We start from the raw sequence: 27,575 nt of genomic DNA on the forward strand, positions 1-27,575 counted from the left end.
TGAATTTAAGACTTTACTTTATTCAGCAAAATCATTTATTTACACAATGGGGAATGCTGGTTTGATTTTGTCAATGAAATAAAAACAAACTGAACAGAGACAATACTGAACTGTATATATAGTTTGTGCCAGAGCTGACCAACTGTTTCCTTACCTGTATCAGGAGCATCAAGGACACTGGTTTAACAATACACCACACAGGTCCAGTAACACCCTGGGAGCTTCCAATGCAATTACCAACTTTTTCTTTTTTTATAAATATATAAAAAAACAAAAAGTCAGCAAAACCAGCATTATGACGAATAGACAGAGTAGAACTCTGAAGTCAATGGGTCAGTAAAAACCTTATCAGACCATCCAGTTTACCAAGTGATCTGCTCTCCTTCAGACCATACTACAGAATCCAAACAGATGAAAAATAGATCCCTCTTTAGAAGACAGCAATGATCTGATAAGGATTTGACTTAATGGAAGTTAAGGGGGGAAAAGGAATGCAGAGCAGAGCCCCTATTAGAACAAGCTAACTTTTCCAGATTTTCCAAATTAAAAAAAAAACAAAAAACAAAAACAAAACAAAACAAAAACCACTTCAACATGAAGCTACCATACAAAGTTTTTCCATTTTTCTTTGTAAAAAGTTCAGAGTTTGCAATTTAATCCTGTGTTTTTAGTGAGAAGGACAGTTTGGGCCTGGACTTCCCTTTGCCCAGGATAATTTTTTGTTCTTCTTTTTGTTGACGTTGTCGCTCTTGTTCTAGTTTCATCCTTTCCTCATGAATCTTTCTTTGTTCTTCAACAATTCTCAACTGTTCCTCAGCCTGAAAGTTAAAAGTAAACATTAAAACTTCCAAGAATTTCAGGTCTTCCATTAGTAATATTGGGAAATCAGGTGACACAGGAACATACGTACTACAGTATGCTTAATAAAACTCACACAAAAAGTGATAAAGGAAAAATGATAGCGGAATTAGAAAAGAACTCCTTATTAATTCTGCCTATTCTTTCTTTTTATGAAAAATATATTTAAAAATTGTAGAAAAGCACTTGCACATTTTGAAAATGGAAATTTCTAAAAATCGTATCTCGAAACCAGTATAGATTTTGTCCTAGTACCTATTTTTATCCACATCTTCAGTGAATCAGATTAACAGATTGTCAATTATGAACAAAGCCACCAATTTCTTCAAACGGTTAAGTTCTCTACCAATTACGAGAACTAGATTTGTAATTAGAAAGACATATAAAAAAGTTACACGAGGGACACCTGGGTGGCTTAGTCAGTTAGGCATCTGTCTCTTGATTTCAGCTCAGGTCATAATCTCATGGTAGTTGAGTTCTTGGCTGAAAGCTCAGAGCCTGCTTGGGATTCCCCCACTCCTGCCTCTCCCCTGTTTGCATGCTTGCTCTCTCTCAAAAAAAATAAATAAATAAACTTAAAAAACAAGTTATAGGAGGGGTGCCTGGGTGACTCAGTTGGTTAAGCGTCCCACTCTTGGTTTCAGCTCAGGTCATCATCTTGCAGTTTGAGTTTAGGCATCGAGTTAGGCTCTGCGCTGACAGTGCGGAGCCTGCTTGGAATTCTCTCTCTCGAAAGAAATAAATAAGCTCAAAAAAAAAAAAAAAAAAAAAAAAAAGTTACAGGGAAAAAAAAAAAAACCTCTACTGGGGCTACATTATATTGTCAATATGCAATCAAGAAATACTAAAGACCCCTTTCTCTGGAGTGAAAAAAATTAAATACCCTTTTCACCCGCTGATTATAACATGCTTTTCGGTTTCAAATGGACACTGGAATAATTAACTTTTGTGGTGACTTCAACTCCTTCAGTCTTAAGTAACCAACTCCCTTCCTGTGTTGTCTATACGTTTCCCCTCTTTACCAAAAAATTCCAGCCATTCCAATTCTCCCTCCTCATGGTCTCTCTCCTTCAGGCCTACTTCCTTACTCCCCCCCCCCCCACCCCCCAGGTGCAAGTCTACCCCTCCAGCACAAGGGACATTAGGCCATGTGTGCTGGTGACTCTGGTGGTCACAAATGGGAGAGTGGCTCCTGGCATTTAGTGGGCAGAGGACAGGCATGCTGGTAAACATCCTACCACGCACAGGTCAGCCCCCCACAACAATTATCCACTCCCAAATGTTAATGTGGCCAAGGTTGAGAAAACCTGCTCTAACCCTTTGAGTTTTTAAATCTCAGTGATCACTGTGATCCCTTCTTTCCTATTTGATCTTCATCCTAAAACACTCACTGCATCCTGTGAATGCTTTCCTATTTCCAAAGTCAAGTCTTAAAGTCACTATTTCTATCTCCATTATTCTACTAAAATTATTTTCTAGATGGTCAGAAACTCCAATTCTCAATGACTTCCTTATTCATTCTTCTGTTCACTTGAAGTCTTCTAAAATTTTTTTCTCTTCCCACATATTCTTTCATACAAAATACAGTGGTTCAAAACATACATTAAGGCTCCAGGTGTCTGTGGCTCAGTTAAGTGTTTGACTCTTGATTTTGGCTCAGGTCAAGATCTCCTGGTTCCTGAGATAGGGCTCCGCACTGACAGCATGGGGCCGGCTTGGGATTCTCTCCCTCTCTGCCCCACGCACGTGCACGCTCTCTCCCTCTCTCTCCAACTGAACGTTTTTTTTTTAAAAAACAAAATATTTAAGGCTCTCCACCCTGATCAGTTCTGTCTCCACTGATAGGTTTTTTTTATTCTGAACTAGTAACATTCAATGTGACTGAATTACAGGCTTTTCAGCAGAAGACCGGAAAGATGATGGACTCTGGTATGCAGCATAGAATGTTTAAAAAAAAAAAAAACAAAAACAAAAACAAAACCCTGACATTTAAATACATAAGTAACACAAAGAGGTTTGTTTTACTTTAAGATGGTATGGGTGTAGACTAAAAGGCAGAAGATAGATGGTGGGACAAATCCACTGAAATCAAGTGAAGGGCAAATGGGAGGAAGATGAGAATTAAAAGGTGGGAATTTGGGGACACCTGGGTGGCTCAGTCAGTTAAGCGTCTGACTTCAGCTCAAGTCACGATCTCACAGTTTGTGGGTTCAAGCCCCGCGTCGGGCTCTGTGCTCACAGCTCGGAGCCTGGAGCCTGCTTCAGATTCTGTGCCTCCCTCCCTCTCTTCCCCTCCCCCGTTTGCACTCTCTCTCTAAAATAAACATTAAAAAAATAAAAAATACATTAAAAAGTGGGAATTGGGTCAGTAGGCAAGATGGAAAATCCAATGGAGAGGTGAAATAGATGTCTCTCTCAGACCTTTTCCCTAAGCTCCGTTTCTTAAGCTACAGCACACTACAGGACAGAGACAGAGCTCTTCAACATGTCCAAGATTTAGAATCCTTGGGGCGCCTGGGTGGCTCAGTCGGTTAAGCGTCCGACTTCAGCTCAGGTCACGATCTCACGGTCCGTGAGTTCGAGCCCTGCGTCGGGCTCTGGGCTGATGGCTCAGAGCCTGGAGCCTGCTCCCGATTCTGTGTCTCCTTCTCTCTCTGCCCCTCCCCCGTTCATGCTCTGTCTCTGTCTCAAAAATAAAATAAACGTTAAAAAAAAAAAAAAAATTTTAGAATCCTCAAAACTAACCCTAAAATAAATCAGCCCTCTCTACTACCTTCTCTATTGCAACCCATATTCTGTAGCTTTATCCTGTCTTCCCCGACACAAGCAAATAGCCAACCAGTTTGTTAATCCTCCCCTTATATTCTTTTCCATTACGTTCTCTCATCTAGAGCCTGTCCTCCATTTCCACTGCCACCACACCAGCACAGGGCCCCACATCTTCTTAGAGACCTGAAATGGTTTCCTCATTCTCAGTCTTTGCCCTTCATCCACCATCCACCCTACAGAACACTACCAGTTTTGGGAACATCTTTCTGTTCTCTCATGCTCCCAAGTGATCTCCACCAGGTGTGGAATATGGCCTAACTTCCCCAATTAGCACACTATTTGAGACGTTCTATAATCTGGCTCCAACTGTGTGTCTGCTAGTATCTCAAATTATGCTTGCTTTCTATCTTGCCTCCGCTTCTCCTACACTCCTGCCATTCTCTCCTCCTACTGAAGTCCCACCTGTACATCCATCTCAAATCTCCACTTTCGTGCTTAGACTTTCACTGATGATTTCAAGAGAAAAGAATTACCTACTTCTGTTCATCCTCAGTAATAAATTCATATGCCAATTACTTTGCCCAATTTTAACAAATCATCACACATTTGGGGTAAGAGCCTGGCAAGTACAACTCAATCAAAGAATAGTAAAGAATCTTACTTTGTGTCCATGTGCTTGGGAAACCCTTACCAATATAAACACCCAGATTCACTGCTGCCTATGGTTCTAACTCAGCCCTCAACGAAGTAGATTAGATCCTTAAAGAGCGAAGAGTTTGAACATCACAGCTTCACCCTTAAGAGAAATCTAATTAAAATTACACACTATTTTTCACTGTATCATATTGACAAATTCAAAAGTGAAATACGAAATACTAGCTTATGAAGAGTACTATGGCACTACTTACCAAATTTTACCTTCATAATACTTTTACCCAGAAAATTAATTTTCTGGAATATCCTATAAATAACACTTGCAAACATGCTAAATTGAACAAGGTTTTTTAATGCAACATAGCTTGCTCAAGACTGGAGAAATCCAAAATTCCCAAATATGGGACTATTAAATTATGCAAAATCTATGTAACAGACACTGTGCAGGGGCACCTGGGTGGCTCAGTCGGCTAAGTGTAAAATTCCTGATTTTGTCTCAGGTCATGATCTCACAGTCATGAGATCAAGCCCAGGTTCCGAGCTGGGGTGGGAGCCTGCTTAAGATTCTCTCTCCCTCTGTCCCTCCCCCACTCACGAGAGCACCATGCGCACTCTCAAAAAAAATACTGTGTGGTTAACAAAAAAACACAAAAATAGGAATCCCTACATACTGAAATGGAAAATCCCCCAAGTTATACTGTTAAGTAAGAACAGCAAAGTCCCAAATAGTTATGTATAGTATGCTATTTCTCTGCAAAAAGGGGAGAATAAAAATACATGTGTTTGTATCTGCCAAAACATGCATTTTAAACTCTGGAAAAATAGACAAAAACCATAATTGAATATATATTTTGGAGATGGGAATGAAAAGTAGGTGGATGGGGAAAAAAAGAGACAGAACCATTTATTTTTCTAAAAAATAAATCTGAATGATGTGATCACATACCTAAATTAAAATGAACAAGATTTTTAAACTAGTTTCCTTCATTAACAGGAAATACTGATTCTGCACTGAAATTGATTTTATTTTTTAATGTTAATTTATTCTTGAGAGAAAGAGAGACAGAGCACAAGTCGGGGAGGGGCAGAGAGAGAGGGAGACACAGAATCCAAAGCAGGCTCCAGGCTCCGAGCCGTGAGCACAGAACCCTACCCGGGGCTCGAACTCATGAGCCACAAGATCATGACCTGAACCAAAATCCAAGACTGTGCCACCACCCAGGCACCAATGAAATTAGACTGGGTAAAGAAAGTTTCAATGTCATCCAGGTTTACAAATACAGGAGACGAAAGTGCATGTGTGCAGAAGAGGGGCTGCAGTCTCTCTGGTTCTCCCTTAGTGCTGAGCATATAGTGCCTACTGGAAGTACCTGATAATGAAATGACTTTTAAAAATGAAGTGAGCAGGTGAATATCCTGTCTTTACATTCAAATGTTTACACTTTGTTCCACTATAGCTTTAAACTAAGCATAAATGTTATTCAATTACACCAGAGCAAAACAAAACAAAACAAAAAACAAAAACAAAACAAAAAAAACAAAACCAAAAAACCTAGTCGAGCAAAACCCAAAACCATCAATTTAATATAGTGGTTCTCAAATGATGAAAAACTGGTTTCCTACCCCATCCATCTGTGAGGTTTGACCCTACACCTTATTTGCTAGGTATTCTAAACCCTAACCCCCTCTGCAATCTGATATGCCATTTCCTTCCCAATGCCCCTGGAATATCCACTCCTCCTCCACCCTTCTGTTGTTTCAAATGCATGCAAAAGAAAGAACTATTCCAGGGGGGCGGGGGGATGTACACGTGTATTCATACAGAAAAACAATACCGAGCTCTCCTACAAGGATTACACATGGACGTCATGGAGGCCCAAGAGAAAGCCAACATCCACCATACTAGAGCCATGAAAAGAGGGTGGGCCTTCTTAGCCATTAAGTCCAGGACCCTCACAAAGGTGGCTTTCAACCCTGTACCTCACTGGGAAGAGTGACGGGTGAGATAAAATACATAAAAGCAAAGTATACCATTCTAGAAGAGTCTATTTACCCCTTCCAGTACCTTTTGTTCCCCCCTCTTCTACCCAGAGGTCCCAGTGTCCTTATTACAATTGCACCTTTCTAAGCATCCCCCACCTACATGGTCTCTAACTGTACATTGGGGTGATCCCTAGCAGCAGTTTCTCAGCAAATAAGGATGCTGAAATCTACTAAAAATACATACGAAATTTTACAAAATCTTAAAATTACAAAGAGAATTACTTGTTATCAGCAGTGATTACGGGAATGACAGGCAAGAATTAAAAAATATTACAATTAGGAAATCATGCCACCACTCAGAAATGTGGATTTCTGCATTTTAAACTTCCCAGACACACATCCTGTTAAACTCTGCCATTTGTAACTTTAATTCTTTGACTCATCTTCCCCCCTGTAACAAGTGTAATGTTTATCCCACTTTAGATAAACAATGCATAAAAAAAATATTAAAAAGAAACTTGAAGTAATTAATTCTGACCCTTAACAAATTACGGATCAGTAAAGTTTTCCGAAATTATTAACGTACAAGGTTAAAAAAAATAACATACCAGGATTTTTTAAAAAAAGTAATCCCCCCCCACCAATGGCAATTTGGTTATTCTGTTACCTAATGTTTACAGTGTATGCTGTAGGATATTGTTAGCTACCATATAAAGAGAATTCGTATCACTCCTTCTAGCCCCTTTCCTTTGCAATTCCTCAGTTGCTACACCTTTATAATCTTAAAATATATTTTTGGAACGTCAACATTACAGAACATCTCCCAAGATCCCGTATTACTTAAAAGTGGACACAACTGCTTCAAGAGGGAACTGACAGCCGAGACTGGTACGGGATACTCGACACAAAAATCAGTGTCCTCCAGGGCTCAGCAGAGACCACTCTAAGAATACTGTCCAAACACCAATCCCGTACCTTCAGGATTTTAGTATTTGTGTCCTAACGTGAACTCATCCAGATGTGGTTCTTTTAATCTTCTATACCCTAAGTTCTCTTTTCTTTCAAGTCAGTGCTTCTGTCTGCCTTGGTCACTCATTCCCTTTTGTGGAGGTTTTCTCAAGTGCCTGCTGATACCTGGCTGTCAGCATGAGATCTTCTCTGGTTCCCACACCACATTTTCTCCTCTTCTTTCTCCTCTTCCTCCCTCCGGGCACTTTTATCGCTCAACCAGGTTTACTCTCTTTACAGTTTCTCCTGCCACCTTACCAATTCCAGCCCCATCTTCTGACAGGCTTTCAGTGGGTTTCTGGTTGACTTTCTGTCCTTCACTCACACTATATAAGGCCAATTCAGTAATATCCAGAACATTTTCCAAATACTGTTGCCCAAAATACACTAACACACTCTTAAATGAGCTTTTTACCTTATCAGTTGAAAACAAGCCTCTCCCTAACTAAACATTCTTCCATTAACGCCCCATCACTTCGTTACAAATTAAAATATTTAATTGACATTTACATTTGGCGCCATGCCGTCCCTGTCTCTCTCAAAACGTGTAGGGGCGCCTGGGTGGCGCAGTCGGTTAAGCGTCCGACTTCAGCCAGGTCACGATCTCGCCGTCTGTGAGTTCGAGCCCCGCATCAGGCTCTGGGCTGATGGCTCGGAGCCTGGAGCCTGTTTCTGATTCTGTGTCTCCCTCTCTCTCTGCCCCTCCCCCGTTCATGCTCTGTCTCTCTCTGTCCCCAAAATAAATAAACGTTGAAAAAAAAAAAATTAAAAAAAAAAAAAAACGTGTAAATACATCACTATTAACTGAATATATCACTCAGTCCTGTGCTCTCTCAACTTAGATGTGCTCCCTCTACTTACTATAAATGCCCCATTCCTTTTCCATTTGTATTAGTTTCCTGTAACCACTGTAACAAATTACCACAAATTGGATAGCTTAAGAGAACAGAAATTTACTCTGGGAGCAAAGGAGTCCAAAGTCAGTGTCACTGGAACTAAAGGTGTGGACAGGGCCACCTTCCTTCTGTAGGCTCTCGGAGGGAATCTGTTCCTGGCCTCTTCAAGCCTCTTCAAGGCTGCCAGGGTTTCTTGGCTTGTCTATGCACTGCTCCAATCTTCAAATTTCTCTCTGTGCTGTCCTCAAGTCACCTTCTCCTATATGAGTGGAGTCTGCTGGGAGTCTGCGAGCCCTTCATCACGGTGTCCTCCCCATGTCCTTTTTGGTCCAAGTTGGCAGTGTTTCTGCTGACACAGCATCCTCACAAACCCTGCGGGTCTCCCAAATCTGGCAGGCCATTGGACAAGATGCTCCCCAACAGATCTTTCCTGGATAATCTCATTTACTCCTGGTGTCTGCTACTAAAGTGCCTGAAGGAACTTATGAGTCACAGGCATAATCTCTTCAGCCCTAGCAAATGGTTGTCCAGCCACAGCCTTGGCTTTGTTTGCAGTTTTTTAACAGGAAGCCTCCTGACTTTATAGCATCTTTTGTAATCTAGATGGGCTGAAATTTTCTCCAAACATCAACTGCTCATTCCATTTTACTTATCTGTTCTTTCCTCTATCTGTTCTTGAACTTTACTATCAACAGCCAGGGGAAGAAACCAGACTGTACCTTCAACACTTCACTCAGAAATACCTTAGTTAAATATGCCAGTTCAACACGGAGAAGTTCCACCTTCCACACAACTGTAGGACACTACCAGGTTTCCTACCACTATACAGCGAGGACCTCCTTCCCTCTAGTTTAAAGTAACATCCTCTTCCTCTGCTTCTGAGCCTTAACCAGAAGCACCTTTAAAGTCCCTATTTCTACCAACGGTCTTTTTTAAGGCCGTCCAGGCATTTTCTATCATGTGCCTCAGAATTCTTCCAAACTTTAACTGTCCAACTCCAAAACTACTTCCATATTTTTAGTAATCAACTGGGTAGGTCCAGACAACATAAAACTATTCTGGAGGCCAGAAGTTCGAAATCAGTATCACTGGTCCAAAATCAAAGTGTCAGCAAGGCCCACTCCGTTAGGAGGCTCTAGATTGAGAGTCTATTCCTTGCTTCTTCCAGCTCCTGGTGGCTGCCAGGATTCCCTGTCTCCTGACCACATCACTCCAATCTTCAAGGCCAGAATCTTCAAAGCTCTCTCTGCTCTGTCTTCAGCTTCTCCTGTGTGTACTGTGGTAAAAGCCCCCTCTGCCTTCCTCTTACAATGGTTATGTGGAATGGCTTTTAGGGCATAGTGGATAAACTCCCCAAGATTTTTAACTTAATCATATCCACAAAGACTCTTTTTTTTGGGACCACACAAGGTAACTAGTGTTACTAAAGTAACAGGAGATCAGGACACAGAATACACAAATAGCTTTGTGTATGTGGTGGGGGGGGGGGGGGGGGGAGAGGAGCGCAGGGAGGTATTTTCCAGAGATATCTCTTAATTGCAAAGCGAGCTCGGGTTTACTTTAAGTATGTGGAACACATTTCACATATAATCAACTTCCAAACATGGTACAATTTTTTCACTTCTCAAAAGAGAGAGGTATAAAGCGTTAAGCATGATGAACATGGTAAATCTCCTTATTTGGCAAGTGGGTAAGGAAAAACTATTTTTTTCTTTGTTAATTTGAGAGAGAGAGAAAGAGATCGAGTAAGTGCGCGTGCAAAGGGGAGGGGCAGAGAGAGAATTCCAAGCAGGCTCCATGGTCAGCATGCAGCCAGATGCAGGGCTCAATCCCACCACCCTGGGATCATGACCAGAGCCGAAATCAAGAGTCAGACACTCAATCAACTGAGCCACCCAAGCGCCACAAAGAAACTGTTTTTAATATTAAAGAGAGGAAATACACTGTAGACCTCAAACTTATGATTTGCATATATTTTAAAAATTCCAAACAATGTTTCCCAGTTAAAATCAATTTTTCCTTTTTATCAGCATGTTTATAATTTTATTAGAAACTGTCCGTCTGACTCTTATTATAGTTTCAGTATTTACTCACAAATTAACCAGATTACATTTGACTACCACTTTCATTCACCCACGGATAGTCTGAGGGTCATGTTTTTCCTACTGCTCTAGCCTCCTGCAGGGACACTGAATTCCACAGCAACATCTATCGCTTTTCTTAGTATATTTCCCTTTCTAAATAAGTAGGATTCATACACATTTCAGAATAATATCTGGGCTTTTCCCAGGCACATCACAAAAAACTTGTGAAGAGGAGTAAAAAAAAATTTTTTTAGTACTATTTTTAACATTTTCAAAAAAAATTAAAAATCTCCATTGTACTAACAATACCCTTTCAAATATCTGAAGACAGTGGTGCACTGCCAATAGTCAGGCAGAACTAGATACCAATCTGCCAAAAAGCCAAGTCCAGGCAAGCCAAGACACGTGTCAATTCTTCCTTGATTTTATTCATCAAGCATGTCTGTTGGTTAATATGCTTTTGCCTCCTTTTGGACAGATAAAATCAAATATCTTGACAAACAATTTGGAACGGATGTGAGCAAAAACTACTGGTCTAGAGTACCTAACATGAATTCTACATGAGAGAACCCATGGGGCTAAGCTAATACATTCCTTATTACAGTCATTACTGTGATCAATCTTTGAACTTTTGTCATAAGGACCTACTTAAAAGTTAGTCAAAGTGTGGTTTAAATTTACTTTCTCTACTAATTATCTTTATGTGATCATGAAAGTGATGTATGTTAGTTGTAGAAAATATAGAAACTAGAGAAAAGTATAAAGTTACATGTAAGTGTACCAATTACAGATAACGATTCTTAGCATTTTTTTTCCCATCTACTAAACCGTGCAAATATACTTTTCAAATTAGCAGGATCATAATGTACACGTAAGTTCTGCATTTAGCTACTTCCCCTGGATTAACAAATACTTTGACTAAAGAAAAACCAACTGTATAAGTGATCTAAAAACCTGTGAAATTTTCACTATTCTAAATAATAAAGGGAAAAGTTTTTTTTATTAGTTTACTTGTATCTGATTCACTTTTCTCAAGATAAAATTCTTAGACACAGAATTAAAGGCTCCTGATATTTACTGATTCACTGTTATTTTCTAAAATGGTCACAGCCATTTAAACTCCCCAAATCACCACATAAAAAGGTCCCTTTATACCTTATCCTTGCCAACAGTTGGTGCTAATGAGGGAAAAAGTCTTTTTCTACTGGTATTTAGCATTAGAGGAAAAGAAAGGGGGGGAGGGGAGTCCTTTGTTTTGCTACATTGTCAAGAATTTATGAAGGCACTTTTCCATTCCACTTGTGTGAGTGAATTCTCTTTTAAGTCTCTTTTCTTTTTCTATTAGGGAGTTGGTCTTCTTTACTGACTTCTAAGAAATCCTTGTATTATTCTTTCAAGATTACAATGTTTAAGAAATACCCTTTGGGGAACCTTCTCTCCCCACCCTCCTTTAATCTGCTTTCGAACCTCATCTACCATCACTTACCTCACCACCTTCTTGACTACACAAAAAGCTGGTTCACTGCTCCGGCCCATCCCACTATCCCAAGAGCACCTACACACTCTTGCCTTTATTCTAAGGCCCCAAAAGGCCTTTTCCCTGCTTCATTTCCTCACACTCCTGTCCCCATCGTAAGTGCAATTTCTAACTATCCATGGAGGCCCAGCTCACAGGATCTCTTCCAGGAAGGTTCCCAGGTCTCCCTAGAGACCTGGGCAATGATGTCAATTATCACACATCACCCGTTCCACTACTCAGTATTTTCATATTATTAACTTTTCTTGGAATTGTCCTTGTCTCCACAATAAGTACATTAAATACTTTAAGAGAACTTAACATCTTATCAATTGCTTTTTACACCTAACAAATTCTCAATATGGATTATGGATTGGCTGCTCCTTCTTCTCCCCTTGCCTTCTAGAAGCTAAGAATGCATCCCATTCTTCTTGCTATACCATGAACCGGTCCACATTTCTAGCATATTTATTAGGTCATAAAAACAAACAGAACTGTTGCTTCAACAAGATAAACCAGCACTACTGACACACTCAGGAAAAGTCCCGTGCTATCTATAACATGGGCATATTTCCCTAAGTATCTATTCTTTTAAAGAGAATATATTCCAGTAGTATCTCCCAATAAATGTGTGAAAAGATGAAAGAACTTGCTGAAAACTGAGAGGATGAGGAATGGACAAGAACGAAAGTCTCCGTAAGCTCCTGGCATCTTTATGCAGTAACATTCTGTCTTTTCCTACACAAAGGATGTGCTAGTTTCCCTGCAATAGATGATGCCCAACAGAAACAAATAAAAATTTTCTCCAACACTGACAATTATTTCTTGAGCTTCCAACATTATCATGCACAGGAAACAAATGAGTTATGTGCAAATTCTTACCAAACAGTCTCAAATGCAAACTCTTTTTTTCTCCAAGATATCTTTTCACGAAAGTTGTACTGATAACATGCAATGCACAGTCTATTCTGCCAAATCCCAATGTTCCAGAACAGTGCTGGTCTAGGTATGATCCATGAATCAGCAATAGTCTGCAAACCATAATGGATCCATAACAAGATATGTAGAAACCAGGAGTGTTTTAGAAGCTTTTATAGCCACTTGATGTCATTTTTCTAGTAATTCATCTTAATTGTATTTTGCAAACATAGTCTGAGACAAATTAGGATTAAAAGACAAAAACAAAAACTGGCCAATTACCACCACTTGAGAAGCACTGCTCTAGAATAAGCTTGCTGATCTTTTCCCAGTAAGGACACACCGAAAGTTATGTTTTTATGGTTTGTGTGTGGGTAAACAAAGAAAACTGCCAAAAGAAATATAAAGCGCCAAGTTTCCCTAGGCACCAGACAGCTACCTCGGGATCAGAAGGGATCCTGGCAGGGCATAAGCGGAGGAACTCTGTTCTAGGAGTCATAATCCGGCATTCCAGGCCACCCAAAACTGAAGTCACCATGCTATCCAATCTCTTGCCACGGTCTAAGAGGGATTCCCCCCACTTCGTGATGCCAGTACAACATTTTCAATACCAGCTATACTGTTCCACCCTTCTGGAAACATCCAGGCCCTACAACCCACACTATATTTACCTTTCAAAAAAACTCAACGTTCAAGACTCAAATGAAGGTTCATACTTTCCATCTTCCTTCTTCCTACCTGAACTGAGATTTTCTTCTTAGCATCACTAAAAAAGCACGATCACGTACTCATTAATGAGCAGGTAGGGACAGACCTCAGAATGACTCCTCATCCATTTCACTTTCATAGTGCTTGCTCTACCTTAACAGATTTTAAGGCCTTTTCATTGGGAAAGGCAGGATTAAGTCCCTCCCTTTCACTATGACCTTTACAATAACCAGGATGGCGATGTGCATGAAGAATCCTGGTGTCATCCTCCTTAAGTTGCTTAGTTACTTATTTAAGTTGCATTAAGTTACTGATATTTCCAGTACTGGCTTTTATCTGGGGCATACCACCTCTTAAAAGATTATGCCTTAGAACCAACTGGACCATTTGTCCAGTTTTAACTTTTTACATTCTTATCAATTACGGGACACATTACTTATGATCCTCCTTCACCCCTACTCTCATTGGGATCCACTGTCAATTAATTACTTAGACCAACTCAGATCTTTTTGTGCCTTTATAAACAGTCACAAAATTTGTTTTTTCTAAACCACTTAACGAGAGCTTACAACTTGCTTTTATCCTTCATGTGACAGTATGACTTCGAAGCAAATGTCTTCTCAACACATTTCTAAGTAAACAAAACTTTTCTAAGATGTCTAGAAGCAAGAGTCCCTCCTGGGTCATGTCTCCATTCCTGGGCACGAACTAGCACTCATTCTCCGTTCATCCTAAGTAACTTCCCTTCCACCTGATTTAGATTCTTACTTCAAAGTAGAATTCCTATATGCCACTTTCATGAGGCAAAGAAAGTTTTTCCTTTAATGCCTGTCTCTTCCTTTTGTTTCCTGGATTTTTTTGTATCCACAGTCATTTCATTCTGTTTTCTTCCTCATACTGAGACTGCTTCAGAATATACATTTTTAATGGAAATCCCTAGGCCACCCAAAACTTTATCCTACTTCTTTATTCTACTTTAAGTGCCAGTCTGTGCTAAAAATAAAGAAACATAACAAACAAAAACCTCTGGATTTTTGTACTAAAAGAAAAAAAAAAAAAGAATTGGAAGGAAAAGCAGAAACAATCACAGATTAGTATTTTTCTATTTTCAAAAGATGACCTCAATGTTCTTACACTGGCTTCTTCACTAATATTTCCAAATTGTTCCTCACCCCCGTTTAGATCCGTATGTCATAATTACTTAAGTCTCTGTATTCCTTGCTGGATTACAAACTTGGAATAGGAAAAATAGCTTATGAGTCTGGCACACTATCAAATACAGACTCCCTACATACTATACCCAGTAACTGGGTGGGAACAAGGTCACTCATGTGAAGTGAAATGCTGTGTTTGAGTTTAAATACTTCCAAGCTTTTGTTTTTACTATCCAGGCAGAAAAATGTAAATGAGGTGAAGAGAGAAAAACTCTGGGACTGGGGATAGTACAATTCTCCCAGGAGCCCTGTTTTAAATGCAAATTTCAGAATGTTCTCCAGAGTTACTAGAATCTCTGGATTGCCCCCAGATGGATTCCTCTGGAAGACACTAGCTAAAAATCTCATGAACCATTCCTGCTCTTGCCTCAAATCCCTGCAAACAGCCCTGAAGACTAAAAAAATGTGTCCATGATAAAGCACAAAATCATCCCACAAAATTTGAAGCAGCAAAGCAAATAAAAAATGCTTTTCATACATACCAGTTTGGCTTGTGCTTCTGCAATTTTTCGGTTATTCTCTTCCAGTATTCGCTCTAGCTCCTCACGTTTTGCACGTTCTTCCTCCTAAAGGGGAGGACATGTTAAGATGTTAGAAAAACAAAATGTTTATTTTTACTGATAAATATTTACTAATCTTCCTCTGAACTTTTTTGAGCTGACTTAGAGGGCAGCTTTATAGCTACCTTCTGTCTGACAAATGATAAACTGTGCAGCCACTAAAATTTGTTTCTAGCACTAAATTTAAATCATCCCTCCCAGTCCAAACAGCAACCGACTAAACCCTCCCTAATGATAGTTTCCTGGCAATTATTACTAATACTTTAATATCACACAAATCAACAAGGACAACTACAAAACTGGATAGTATTTACCAAATTAAAAAAATAATATATAAAATATAAATAAAGTGAATATTTGTCTCACCAATTATGTATACCTACGTATTCTTTACCTATACTCCTTTAATCAGCATTAAAAGTTGAATATTTACTGTCTTGTCCAGTGTCCTGCAGAGTGTGCTCCTCGGCTGCCATACGCGCCAGCTTCCTCTTTAAAATGATTTGTACTGTTAGCTTGGCAATACCTGCATCAGCAGCTCAACCATTTATAAAGAAACAACATACAAGGAAGGCTGAGCTGAGGAATGCAGATGTTTATGGTAAGAAGGAACAAAAAATGTAATTCATCATTCCTAAGGCAAACAATTAATAAGAAAAATACATTTACTGTTAGTGAAAAATACAAATGGTAATCCATACTTCATGGAACTAAGGGCTTCTTCCATGGGGAAAATGGACTTAACATTCAGATGTTGACAATTTCTAAAGGCAGCTTATCTTGTCATCTACAGTCTGAACTGAAATTCAGGAATCCAGGGGGTGCATGGTCCGGAAATAAAATTCTGTAATTTATTTTTTATTGGAGAATTTAATGAGATTTTATAATGCAAACTATATGAAGATTGCTTGATGGTTTGGGCAGTGTTCAGATCACAGCATACATATTCAAATGATTTTAATATTTGGAAAGACTGTCAGAGGGTTGTGTCCGTGTAAAAAAAAATTGTTAATACGAAACAAAAAGCAAATGAAGAGAAAAAAATCTTCCTATGATTAATAACTCGCTACAAGACAGCACCATTACTCCAAAATTATCTCCATTATTAAAAGCACTGATATAAGTAAAATTTCATACATTCAATTGCACAGTCTGTGATAGCTACCAAATATAGACACGTGTATCTAAAGACAGCACAAGGGAGAATGCACTTGAAAAGCTAAGCTTACTGGGAAACAAGAGAGATTTAGTATGATGCCAACTTGCCCATACTAATGCCAAGATTAACAATGATATGAGACATATATTTTGAGTCAAATGTTTAAGTTCGAGAAAATAGAACCACAGGATTTTCTATGGCACGCACCAATGGAATTCGTATTCATTACACAAACTATGTCAAGGGACACTCAGCACTGTAAAGTAATTTGCCTTGAGTGTTTCAGTGACTTTCAACAAGTTTTAGGAACCTGGAGTAATCAGTGCAAATAAGCCATAAAGCTTCAGTAGCAAATTACTGTCTCACAGAAAGACATTTTCAACTTCTGCTCCAGCTGCTGATAAAACAAATCATGTGTTTAGCTTGACTCCAGACAAGGACAACCTGTTCCTTCATAACTCTCTAGAGAAAAAAAGGAGTTGTTAGTAGATACTAAAAAAAGTGGATGAATACTCTGGACATTTTTCCTAAAAAGATTCTTTGAAACACATTAGGAAAATGGAGGGAGGGCCTTATGATCAGAATGCCAGAATTAGTCCATTGTGTTGAAGCAGGATTTGGGGGAGGGGGTGAGGGATAAAAGAAGGAAAAAAAGAAGAGCAAGAAAACCTATTTATCAAAAGCAGGTGCTGTCACTCAATGTTAGGCCCTGCTCTTTGTAATCTGACTGAAGGCAAAAAGCCTCTCACAGTCTAGGCAGTAAGAATGATAAACAGAAAAGAAGAATACGTAACCACAGGTGGATTTTTAACCTTTTCCCTTTACCACTCCCTGTCTCCCGCCACCCTCCCAAAAAAGAATGTAAGTCCTGCAGCCATGGCAAAAGTTTCAAACACTTCTCAAATATGTAAGCCAGTTCCGTTAAATCAAAAAGTATCCTTGAATACGTTTTATGAAAGTAACTTTTAGATGTCAGTCAGCACTTCTGAACAGGCTAAAAAATTAACTTTCGCAGCAATGTTAAGTTTAGATGAGAAAGGAATTAGTCTGTATTCCATCTCTTTCTGAACTGAGCAGGAGGCACACCCAACACTGAAAGTTTTGCCATGGACTGTCTCTACTTTCCAAACGACCGAGCGTTACCTCTCTGGCTTTTTGTGCTGCAAGCTCAGCTTGTCTCTGTCGCTCGAGTTCTTCGAGCAACTGCTTTTCCATGATGCGCTTGGCTTCCTCCACCCTTCGGAGAACTTCTCGCTCAATTTCATCCTTCCTTTTCTCCAATTCTTCCTCTACCCTTTTGGCCACTAATTCTTCCACTCTTCGTGCTGTTTCTTCCTCGATGAGTTTTTCTTCTATTTCCTGCTGCCGACTAGCACACAAAGTAGAAAAAAGTGACTTAGATGACAGAAGTAAACGTAAGAATTAAAACTAGTTATAAGTCTGTAAAACATTCAGCCTGATTCTATGATTTTATAATTCATCTGAGTGCAACACTCAAGGAAATACTAGATACCAAGATGTTCAGGGATACAGAAACTCAAACAAATATGAAATCATGTTTTTGTTAGCTTTCACTTTCTAAATCCAAAATGACTCAACAAAGAGCTTAATTCATTAGTTTTAATTTAAGAACTGTTAAGAAAGCTGAAACAAGTCTACTTTTTGTTACCAACTTTATAACGAAAGGACAAAGTGCATGGATTCACTCATTTGCCAATGCACTCAGTCTAAGGGTTGAGCTTCAAGAGAAGTCAGGAGAAAACACTATGTAGCAAGCAATTCAGACTAAGTTCATCCCCTGCCCCCCACTAGCAAAATCAGAAGAAATACAGACTCAAAGAGATTCAGACTGTGAAGGCAATGAAGCTTTTTCTGAAAATACAGACCAACTTAATTCAGGTTCTGAACCTAATACCTTTCAGCGTACCTTCTTTCTTTGGTTCATTTTTTATTTATTTATTTATTTTTTAACATTTATTTATTTTTGAGACAGAGAGAGACAGAGCATGAACGAGGGAGGGTCAGAGAGAGGGAGACACAGAATCTGAAACAGGCTCCAGGCTCTGAGCTGTCAGCACAGAGCCCGACGCGGGGCTCGAACTCACAGACCGCGAGATCGTGACCTGAGCCGAAGTCGGCCGCTTAACCGACTGAGCCACCCAGGCGCCCCTCTTTGGTTAATTTTTAATTAAAAGCTCTTCAAGATGTGGGAGGGTAGATGAAAATATATTGCCAATTCTAATAAAAAGTTTAATGACGCATGATACGGTTTAAATTATTTTAATCCCATCGAGATATTATAAACCAACTTATTTACTCAAAATCAAATTCTGCACTGAAAATACTGACATTTATCAAGGCACTGTAGTGGACACCATGTACATTTTATACCAATGACATCCAATATGGTCACGTATCTAGTCTGAGTTGAAGATCAGTACAGTATAAAGAAAAGACATAAAAGCTCTTACAAATATCTTTGATTACATGTTAAAATGACAATATGTTAAGAAAGACTGGGAATGTATTAAAATTTCACTCGTTTCTTTAACATGGCTACTGGAAAATTTCATTGTACATATGTAGCTCACTGTATTGAGACAATAATTTGTACTGAATTAATAATAAATTCAGAGGCTCTGGAAGTATATCTAAATCCTAAGAGGCCAATTTATTATTATTAATGCTTCAACTTTCTCACAGCCCATAAAATTAAATACAACCTGTAACCTTTATATCTTTTGATGACTCATAAATATGTATGAGCCAGTCATTCAATTTACGTATTTAGTAAAGACTTTATAGTGTCTAAGTGACCTTTAAACACCCCAATCCACTTCAACTAAACTGTATTTTGGGGGTGGGGGGGGTAATTCAATTCCCACTCAAGTGCTTTTATTCTCAACTCCTGTTACTTATTCACAGTGATACCATACTAACACCAATGTATCTTTAACATTCTGATTCATTTCAGTTTCTGTATTTATAACCTCTTATGTTTTTCTGACAAGGAGATAGTAACTACTTGAAAAAGCACAATTACTTATTCTAGGTTCCAGACATATGCATCCCATTCTGAAGACTCTGTTGCCTGTTTCTTAAATATTTCCTCCCAACACTAAATTATTGATTTTTATTTAAAAAGATACAAAAGCCTAACATATACTCTAAACAATGCTCCTTTTCCTATTCAATAACTTCGAATAAAATACAGTTTAAGGTAGTTTCAATAAGCCTTTACCTATAGCAGCTCAATAAAAGAGAATAGTTATTTATCCCAACACTAAAATGAATTGCCAGACATACCTCAAGGAAACCAGGCAGGGATTTTAGTGGAAATTAAACTACATTTCAAATATAAAAGTTTTGTTTCTTTACCTCATCCAAAGAGAAAAATATTAGGCTGAAATAAGCCTGATAACTGTCAAACCTAGATGATGGGTGTATTAACGTCATAATATTCTTTCCACTTTTGCAGAAGTTGGAAAGTTTACACAATGCAAAGTTTTAAAAGTACACACCACTCACCACAAACAAACTTTTGCTAGTAAATGTAAAGGAGCCTAAGAAGAAGTTCTCTTTTAAGATGTCAAAAATGGTGTAATTCAACTCTAAGGACAACGTAAAACAGTTTCAATTAAAACAGTCCAAAGTAAAAAGCAGAAAGAAGAATGGAATAAGGCTTTAGGTTAGCTCATCACTAGAAAAGTCACCAAATAACTTAGGAATTTTGGAAGGATGGAAGAGACCTGATACATATTCAGGGTTTTTTGTCAAGCAGTCTGTAAGTAATAGCAATAGCACAATGGCTAATGGGGTCACATTTCTGGATTTAGTATGGAGAAAATAAGCCTAAATAAATTCAGTTTATTACTTACAGCAAAAGCCAGATCAGCACAGTGTCAGCTGTTTCTGGTCCCACTCATGGACACCAAACCAGAGGGGACAGGTGACATGCAATACAGGCATAGGCAGTGGGCTGTTTTGCTGCTAAGGAGTCAATTCTAAGGGCAGCTCAGCGGTTTTATAGCCCAGAGGGGAGGGCAAGTGGAAAGTCCCAAGCTCAAATGAAACTGAGAGGATGAGAAAAGGCCTCGTGGAGTTTCTCACAAGGCTGCTTATCTCCCTTTGTTCCTGGAGGAAGCACAGGACACACCACTGTGACTGTAATTAAGCCTTGCTGCTGTGTTCCACGTGGAGACAGGCAAGGTCAGGGCACCACAGCAGAACTGTTCCCCTACAAGTATTATCAACAATATAATTTTTTGTTGTTGCTGCTATTCTTAGTAGCAACAATCAGAAAAAAAAATTTTAAGTGATTTTTCAAATTTAGCACTGAAAAAGTTACTCTCAATGACGCTTCAATTCCCCTCTCCCCACATTAAATTCAGAAAAACAATGGGCACATGTACAATTGAATTAAGCAGTTCATCTTTACTGACAAGTTTATTATCATTATCAATGATAAAGAGGTAGAAGGCTAACTTTCACCAGGGGCACTGAAACTTTCTTGGGGAAAAAAAACCAAATACTTTTGCTCATTAGTATCCTATAAAAAAATTTTCATGTCACTGCCTATCCACTCCTTAAAACTTTGTTTTTATTTATTTGAGAGAGAGAGAGAGAGAGAGATGGAGGGAGAGAGAGAATATGGGTGTGTGAGCAGGGGAGGGGCAGAGAGAGAGAGAGAGAGAGAGAGAGAGAGAGAGAGAGAATCCCAAATCCCAAGCAAACTCTGCGCTGCCAGAACAAAGCCCATCGTGGGGCCTGAACCCAAGAACCATGACCTGGGCCGAAATCAAGAGTCAGATGCTTAACTGACTGAGCCACCCAGGTGCCCTACTCCTTAAAACTTTTGCCATAGGAGTTGTCACTTTCCTGATGTTCTTTAGTGGCTCTAATCTCTTCCTCGGGCTCCTCTGCTCAATGTATTCCCTTGCCAAGAATTTGTGCCAATGTTGAAAGGGCTGAATCACAATCTTCAAGATTTCGATGGTAGTATGTATAACACTAGGTCCCCATTTTCTCCATGCCTCCATGCTTTCAGGTATTTTAAAAACTCCAGTCACCACCAACTTTAAAATGGTAACTATTAAAACAGTAAGGACCCACCAATACAGCACTGTTAAACCAGAGTATGACTCTGAACGTGGCAAATGGCAATATTATTTAAAATATTATACAGAAATATTTTAACGTGTATGAACTCAACCCTAGGAGTTTCCTTCTAGGAAGTGCTTCATAACATCACAGCAAACAGCATTAATTCAGTACTGAATAGGCACCAAATACTGTGCCAACAGCTTTATACACCATGTCATCAGTTACACCTCTGATGATTCCCAAGGCATAGGAATACTTTACTAGCTGGGCTCCAGGTCACTGCATTTTGCTAAGAGAGGACTCCTAACCTAGGTAGACTCCAAAGCTCATGATCTAAGCCCTATAGTACCCTACGAAGGCAAAGGCATGCAATAATATTTACCCAAATCATTTAAAAAATTTATAAATTTCTTATCAACATCAGCTAGATCTTATGCCCTTATCCTTTGTCTTAAAGCCCTAAGTGTCCCCGAAATACAGTTCCACACACTGAATTTGCTCATAAAAGCTGTTCTCTACTCTCACAATGAGCTCGTCAAGTACTCTAAGGATCACTCATATAGATCCCAGTTCAGCTTAGATACTTTAATTCAGAAGGCTCTCAACCTGTCATGCAATTGAACACTAAGCATATTGAAACCTAGATTATAACAGGCTACAGTAAATGATTATAGCATTAACATTTTCCGCATTTGCTGCAAGTTATTTTACAACTGCCTATTTTTTCAACATGCACAGTGAATACAACATGCACAAAGCCATTTCAAAAGAATACACATGAAAATGATAAGGAGAGAGAACCACACTAAATGGTTGGGACACAGCGAAGAGGTAGAACTTCTGAATTCAATTTTGAAACATGTGAACTAGCTATTCAGAAATGAGAAAAAAAAATTTAATGCTAAGGTCTACCTTTTACTATATTAATATAACTCGTAAGAGCACTTCATAAACTCACCAGGCTCAATCTGGCTGCATTTCGTAAATTATATTACATTATGTACGGAGGCCCATTATATGCCAAGTATGTCTAGATACTTTAAATGTGCCTTTTTTTTTTTTTTTTTTTTTTTTTAATGTTTCATTTTTGAGAGAGAGAGAGAGAAAGAGAGAGTGTGAGCGGGGGAGAGGCAGAGAGACAGGGAGACACAGACTGAAGCAGGCTTCGGGCCCGGAGCTGTCAGCACAGAGCTGGATGCAGGGCTCAAACCAGTGAACTGCAAGATCATGACCTGAGCCACCCAGGCGCCTCATAAATGTGCGATTTCTAATCTTCATAATGAAGACCAGTATCTTCATTTCACAAATAAGAAATCAAGCTTACAGGTACGTAATTTATTCAAGGCTTCACAATTGTAAACAGCAAAGCAATCTGGTTTCCATTATTACCACAAAATTAGTTAAGCCCAACAGAGTATTCAAATTTTGCAGTCTCTCCCCTCCCACGGACCCTTTTCCAGGTACAGGGACACTATGCTCTCTGTTGTCTTCTCTGCTTCCAGCAAGCACTGGTTTCTTCCAACAAACATTCCCTAAGGTCCTCTCAGTCCAGTAAGCCAACTGCTTTTTTGCCTTCACACGCTACCTGGGTCGTTCTATCTACTCTCAAGGTTTCCTCCTCAAGGCTTCAGTCTCCCGTATCAAACTCACATAAACTCACTATACCCAAGTGTTAAAGTGCCTACAGTGGAAGTGCCAGTTGAAACTCCCCTCGACCGTTCCCTGTCCGCTATCTATCAGGTTTCTGCCGTTTTAACCACCGTCTGCCACACAAATAGTTCCTTAAACATTTGGTGCCCGACGTGCAATAGCTACAATATAAACACGAGAACCAATATTAATGCTTTATTTCCCTTATGCTCCAATCCAGTTTTATTTGCACTGTTTCCTAAATCTGTCTTTTCCCATTCCAACAACCGCCCCCTCACTACTCCTGTGTGGTCTTACTGTAACTAGTTATCTATCCTACACAGCATTCAGTGCTGTTTTCGGGGGGCGGGGAGGGAGAGAAAAAAAGAGCTCATCCCATTTACCTCCTCAAAACGTTTCCTGTTTCTAGGATGAAATCCAAGCTCCTTAACATGAGTCCTTTATAAGATTCTCAGCCTCTGTTTACCTCCCCTGACTAAAGAGACTCCATGATGTTAGTACTTATAGAACTTCCCGTGTTTTACCTCACTTGTAAGCCATTCAGCCCCCCGCCTCCCTTTACTCTGGCAAGGGCTGAAGGGACTCTGTTTTGGTCCACATGTACCTTCCTATGCCTTGCCGGACAATCTCATTTCTATCTACCACCCATTCCTTAGGAGGACGAAAGTGTTTACCCATCTGAGATTCTTCCTTCTTAAAGTCACATCACTATCACTGAATTTACCACACTATTATTACGTACCCACTTAGCAGTCTTTAAGCTTCTTGGAGAGGGGTCAATTATCTTTATCTCAGCAGCACCTAGCACAGTGCCTGGCACTTATTAATTGCTCGAACCATATTAGCTGAATGAGACCTGTAGACACACAACTACTTAGGCCCATTTCCAAGGCTCTAAAACCTAGGTCTTTCCATGGTTTCCTTTGTGTTCTATCTAAGACATTACACCGTACTGAGGAATACCTACTGCATGGCACACAGAATTCAGTGTACAGGTGGCTGCTCGCTTTGCCCCTCTTCCCTTCATAAATGCTAATGGTAATCTGCTGCTTCTACCAACTTGGAACTATATAGCTCTCCTATCTTCTCTTTTAATCCCTGGTTTCTGTGCCTGCTATTCATGTGCAGCTTGCTAAACACCTCTAATTATTCTCTGCATACCAAGTTCCCTTTTATTTTTCCTACAAGTCATAGCTTTTTAGAGAATGGCAAATAACTTCTCTTTGGAAACCTGTTTTCACGTGGGAAAATTATCTGAGACATGACTTAATTTTTAAAATGTTCATCTGTTGACATTTATTTGAGAGTTCATTTTTACAGTTAAGGATCTTGTTATATACCAGAAAAACCCGGATTCTATATAATCAAGGTTTGTTGCAAAACAATTACTTGTATGTACCTGATGTTAATATATGTATCACCGACAGCTCTACATAAAGGAAAAATAAAGACACACAGCAAATAGCTCTCCAGGTACTGCTTCCTCTGTAATATTAGTAAGGGCCCCAGTCCCGTAAATCTTAAAAACTTTGCTCTTTAGAAACACACTCTGCTGGAAAAATCTACATAACGCAAAGCCAACTGCAGAAAAATTTAAAGCCCCTAAACAATCAGTACATATATCTGTCTCAGAAAATTCAGGTAATTCTCCTACCTCGTGTGCACTTTCTAAACACCGACGGGCTGAGGAAGATGGCCGGTTAAACACAGACAGTTCACATCTAACACTACCTTTCCAACTGGCTTTGAGAAATGAATACCTAGAGCATCAGGGTACTATGGTCTTAAACCAAAACCAAACCCAAACCCTACATTTTAAAAACAAAAGATGATCAATTTGGAATTATTTGTACCTACTCTTGGATCTAAAGATACTTGAGAGGTGACTCTCAGAGATACTTTTACCCCAACAGTATTTCAAGTTGGGGACCTCACTGTGATCCTGATTTTCCCTACATTAAGTTCCATACGTGAGCAATGCAAAAATAAAAGCAAATATTCAAGTGTCCTCTACCACAAGGGAAAACAAAACGCAGGATTGCACCTACTTTTGCTACAGAGGAATATAAAGCCATATAAATGAGAAGTATAAGGACGGAGCAACTTTTGATAGGGATGATGGTTATGCAGGTGAATTCAAGTATCAAAATTCATCGTACTGCAGGCTCAAGGTTTGTGCACTTTATTTTTGCAGCTCGAAAAATAACAAACAAACAAAACCCGAACAGGCTCGGAAAAAAAAAAGAAAAGCAACCACGACATCTTTAACAAAAGGAACTCACTAACATAAAATGCATCTTTGGCTGTACTGTTGGGACCACCAACAGGGTCTCATTTCCCGACAAGCCCTGTCAAATCGAAGCCCCGGTACTAGAATGCTCTGGCCAGCTGCAATTTGCATCCCAAGGGTTAATTCTTTCCGGCTCCCCCCCCCCCTCCCCACCAGCGGGCCCCAAACGCTCTCCATCCCTTCTACGGGCTCCCTTATCCCACGCCCTCACTGGCCGAGGCAGCGCCTCTACCCCACTCTGAACTCCACCCCCTACTTCCGGCACTCCGCTCCGCTCTCGCGCCAAAATCGCTTTCTCTGCTCCAAGCCCTTCCTGCGCAAGCCCCGGTATTTCCCAGCCCAGCCAACTCGTGTGTCCGTCCGGCCCCAGGCTCTCCACTCGCGCGGGCTGCAGCCTCTCGGGCGGGTTCCTGCGACCCCTCGACCCACGCCCCCCCCCCCGCCCCCCTCACGCCCCCACTCGGCCCACCCAGCCCCGCCGGCCCCCACCCGCCAGGCTCCCCGCCCCTCCCCCCGTGGCTGCTCACATTTTTCGCTGCCGCTCGAACTCCGCTTTCTTCTCCTCCTCCTCTCGCTTCTGCTTCTCGTCCAGGCTGCTGCGCTTGCTCACCGTGCGCCCGAAGATGTCGATGCGGTCGGGCGGGGACGAGGCGCGCTCCCGGTCCCGCTCGCGCCGGGACACGGCCGTGTTGGTGGAGCGCGAGCGGGACCGCGACTCCCGCCGCCGGTTCCGTTTACTCTCCCGGGACTTGGAGCGCTTCCGCACGCGCTCCTTGTCCCGAGACCGCGACCGCGACCGGCTCCGCTTCTTGTTGTGTTTGCTGCTCTTGGTGTGTTTGGAGCGGGACGAGCTCCGGCTCCGAGACCGGCCCATCCTTCCGGGCGACGCTGTGACTAACCGCTGGCCTAGGGCCCCGCACGCGTCCCACTGCCCTCGCTTCCGCCTCTGGACGCGGGCTGGCCGTCCTATCGAGGCCGGAGGAAGGAAGGCCGTCGGCCAGCTGACTTTATACCGCTCTCTGAGGTGAACGGCCGCCACGAAGGCCGCCTCCGACGACCAGGCCGCAACGCCAGGAGTTGCTAAGATGGCAGCCGCGGCTGCACCGGCCGCCCTTCCCACAATGCCCCGCGCGGAACGCGCCGCTGCGCGAGCCCCGCCCCCTGACGATTGTTGCCGAAGGCGTAGCGAGCGCTTCCGAGCTCACTCGGCTCCTTCCGCCTGCCCCGCGCCGGCCCGACGCTCTCGGGAGCCGTCGTCCCCCAGCTCGCTTTAGTGCCCTTCTGCTTTCCGGTAAGAGGCCAATGCCATAAGAATGAACCTGTCGCGTTTTGGTGAGCATGAAGTCGTGCCTCAGCAGAAACCACTGATTGCATTATTTTCTAGGAGCTGGTTTTGTCAGGCAGCCCTACATTGTATCAGAGTGACTCTGAGCAGATGCCTTGCTTCTCTGAGCTTAGCTTCCTCGTTTGTACAGTGAATGTACCCACACTTCACCAAGTGGTTGTGAGGCTTACGGGCGATGACGTGGGCTTTGATGCGTGGAAGCCAGTGCTTGATACGGGGCTCCGTGTGCTTTGCGTTTTGTGAACTGGTGGTCCATTCTCATTTTGGGGGTGGGGACGCTGAGGTCCATCAGGTAAAGACCTTAGCTGCCCAGACGGCACAGCTAGCAGGTGGCAGAGCAGGTGTGTGTGTGTGTGTGTGTGTGGTGCGAAGCCCTTGCACATCACGGGTAAGACCCACGGTGGCAACAACAACAAAAAGTACTTAAGAATAAACATTAACAAGTTACAAGATCCTCCTGCTGAAATCCCTCAACCTTTGCTGAAAGGCAGAAACAAGACCTGAGTAAACGAACAAGATATGCCCTATCTTTGGATGACAAGTCAGTCTCAAAAGCATGCCAATTCTTTCCAAGTTAAATTACAAAATTAGCGCAATTCCCGTCAGAGTCCCAAGTACTCTTGGGAATGTGTTAGAACTAACTAAATAATTTCAAATTTTATACAGAAGATCACCTAGTTGTGAGTTATCAGGAAGCCCTTTAAAAAAAGAGTAGTAAGCATTTGCCCTATAAAAGATTAAAATAAACGGAACGCCAAGGTATTGGCACAGCAATAGGAAAATAATCAGAATAGAAGGGAAGAGTTATTTTTCTTGAGATACATTCGAGTAAAAACACTTAATAATCTAGATTGTATAGA

The 27,575-nt window shown here is 40.7% G+C and overlaps 1 protein-coding gene across 3 annotated transcripts; it reads right to left on the bottom strand.

Moving 5' to 3' along the window:
* ARGLU1 (arginine and glutamate rich 1) lies at positions 1-26,503 on the bottom strand. 3 transcript variants are annotated; one of them, XM_045481751.1, is made up of 4 exons: positions 25,898-26,503; positions 17,471-17,696; positions 15,091-15,174; positions 1-818 (listed from the first exon to the last, which is right to left on the bottom strand). In XM_045481751.1, the coding sequence occupies exons 1-4, from the start codon at positions 26,242-26,244 to the stop codon at positions 654-656; spliced, it is 822 nt and encodes a 273-aa protein (XP_045337707.1). In that variant the 5' UTR covers positions 26,245-26,503; the 3' UTR covers positions 1-653. The 3 variants fall into 3 exon arrangements, 1 of the variants encoding a protein (XP_045337707.1); XR_006713244.1 differs by having other exon boundaries at positions 729-818; positions 15,091-15,659; XR_006713242.1 differs by lacking the exon at positions 1-818 and having other exon boundaries at positions 15,125-15,174; positions 15,602-17,696.
* Positions 26,504-27,575: the final 1,072 nt, after the last annotated feature.

Source organism: Leopardus geoffroyi, chromosome A1 (assembly GCF_018350155.1).
Source record: "Leopardus geoffroyi isolate Oge1 chromosome A1, O.geoffroyi_Oge1_pat1.0, whole genome shotgun sequence".
Lineage (NCBI taxonomy): Eukaryota > Metazoa > Chordata > Mammalia > Carnivora > Felidae > Leopardus > Leopardus geoffroyi.

What these genes read in the sequence shown, in the direction of transcription:
- ARGLU1 (XM_045481751.1), bottom strand. Translation starts at nt 26,244, where the DNA reads ATGGGCCGGTCTCGGAGCCGGAGCTCGTCCCGCTCCAAACACACCAAG. An exon ending in TTCGAGCGGCAGCGAAAAAT is followed by an intron (nt 17,697 to 25,897) that starts GTGAGCAGCCAC and finishes TTTGTGTGCTAG; the next exon opens with TCGGCAGCAGGAAATAGAAG. An exon ending in CAGCACAAAAAGCCAGAGAG is followed by an intron (nt 15,175 to 17,470) that starts GTAACGCTCGGT and finishes CCTCCCCTTTAG; the next exon opens with GAGGAAGAACGTGCAAAACG.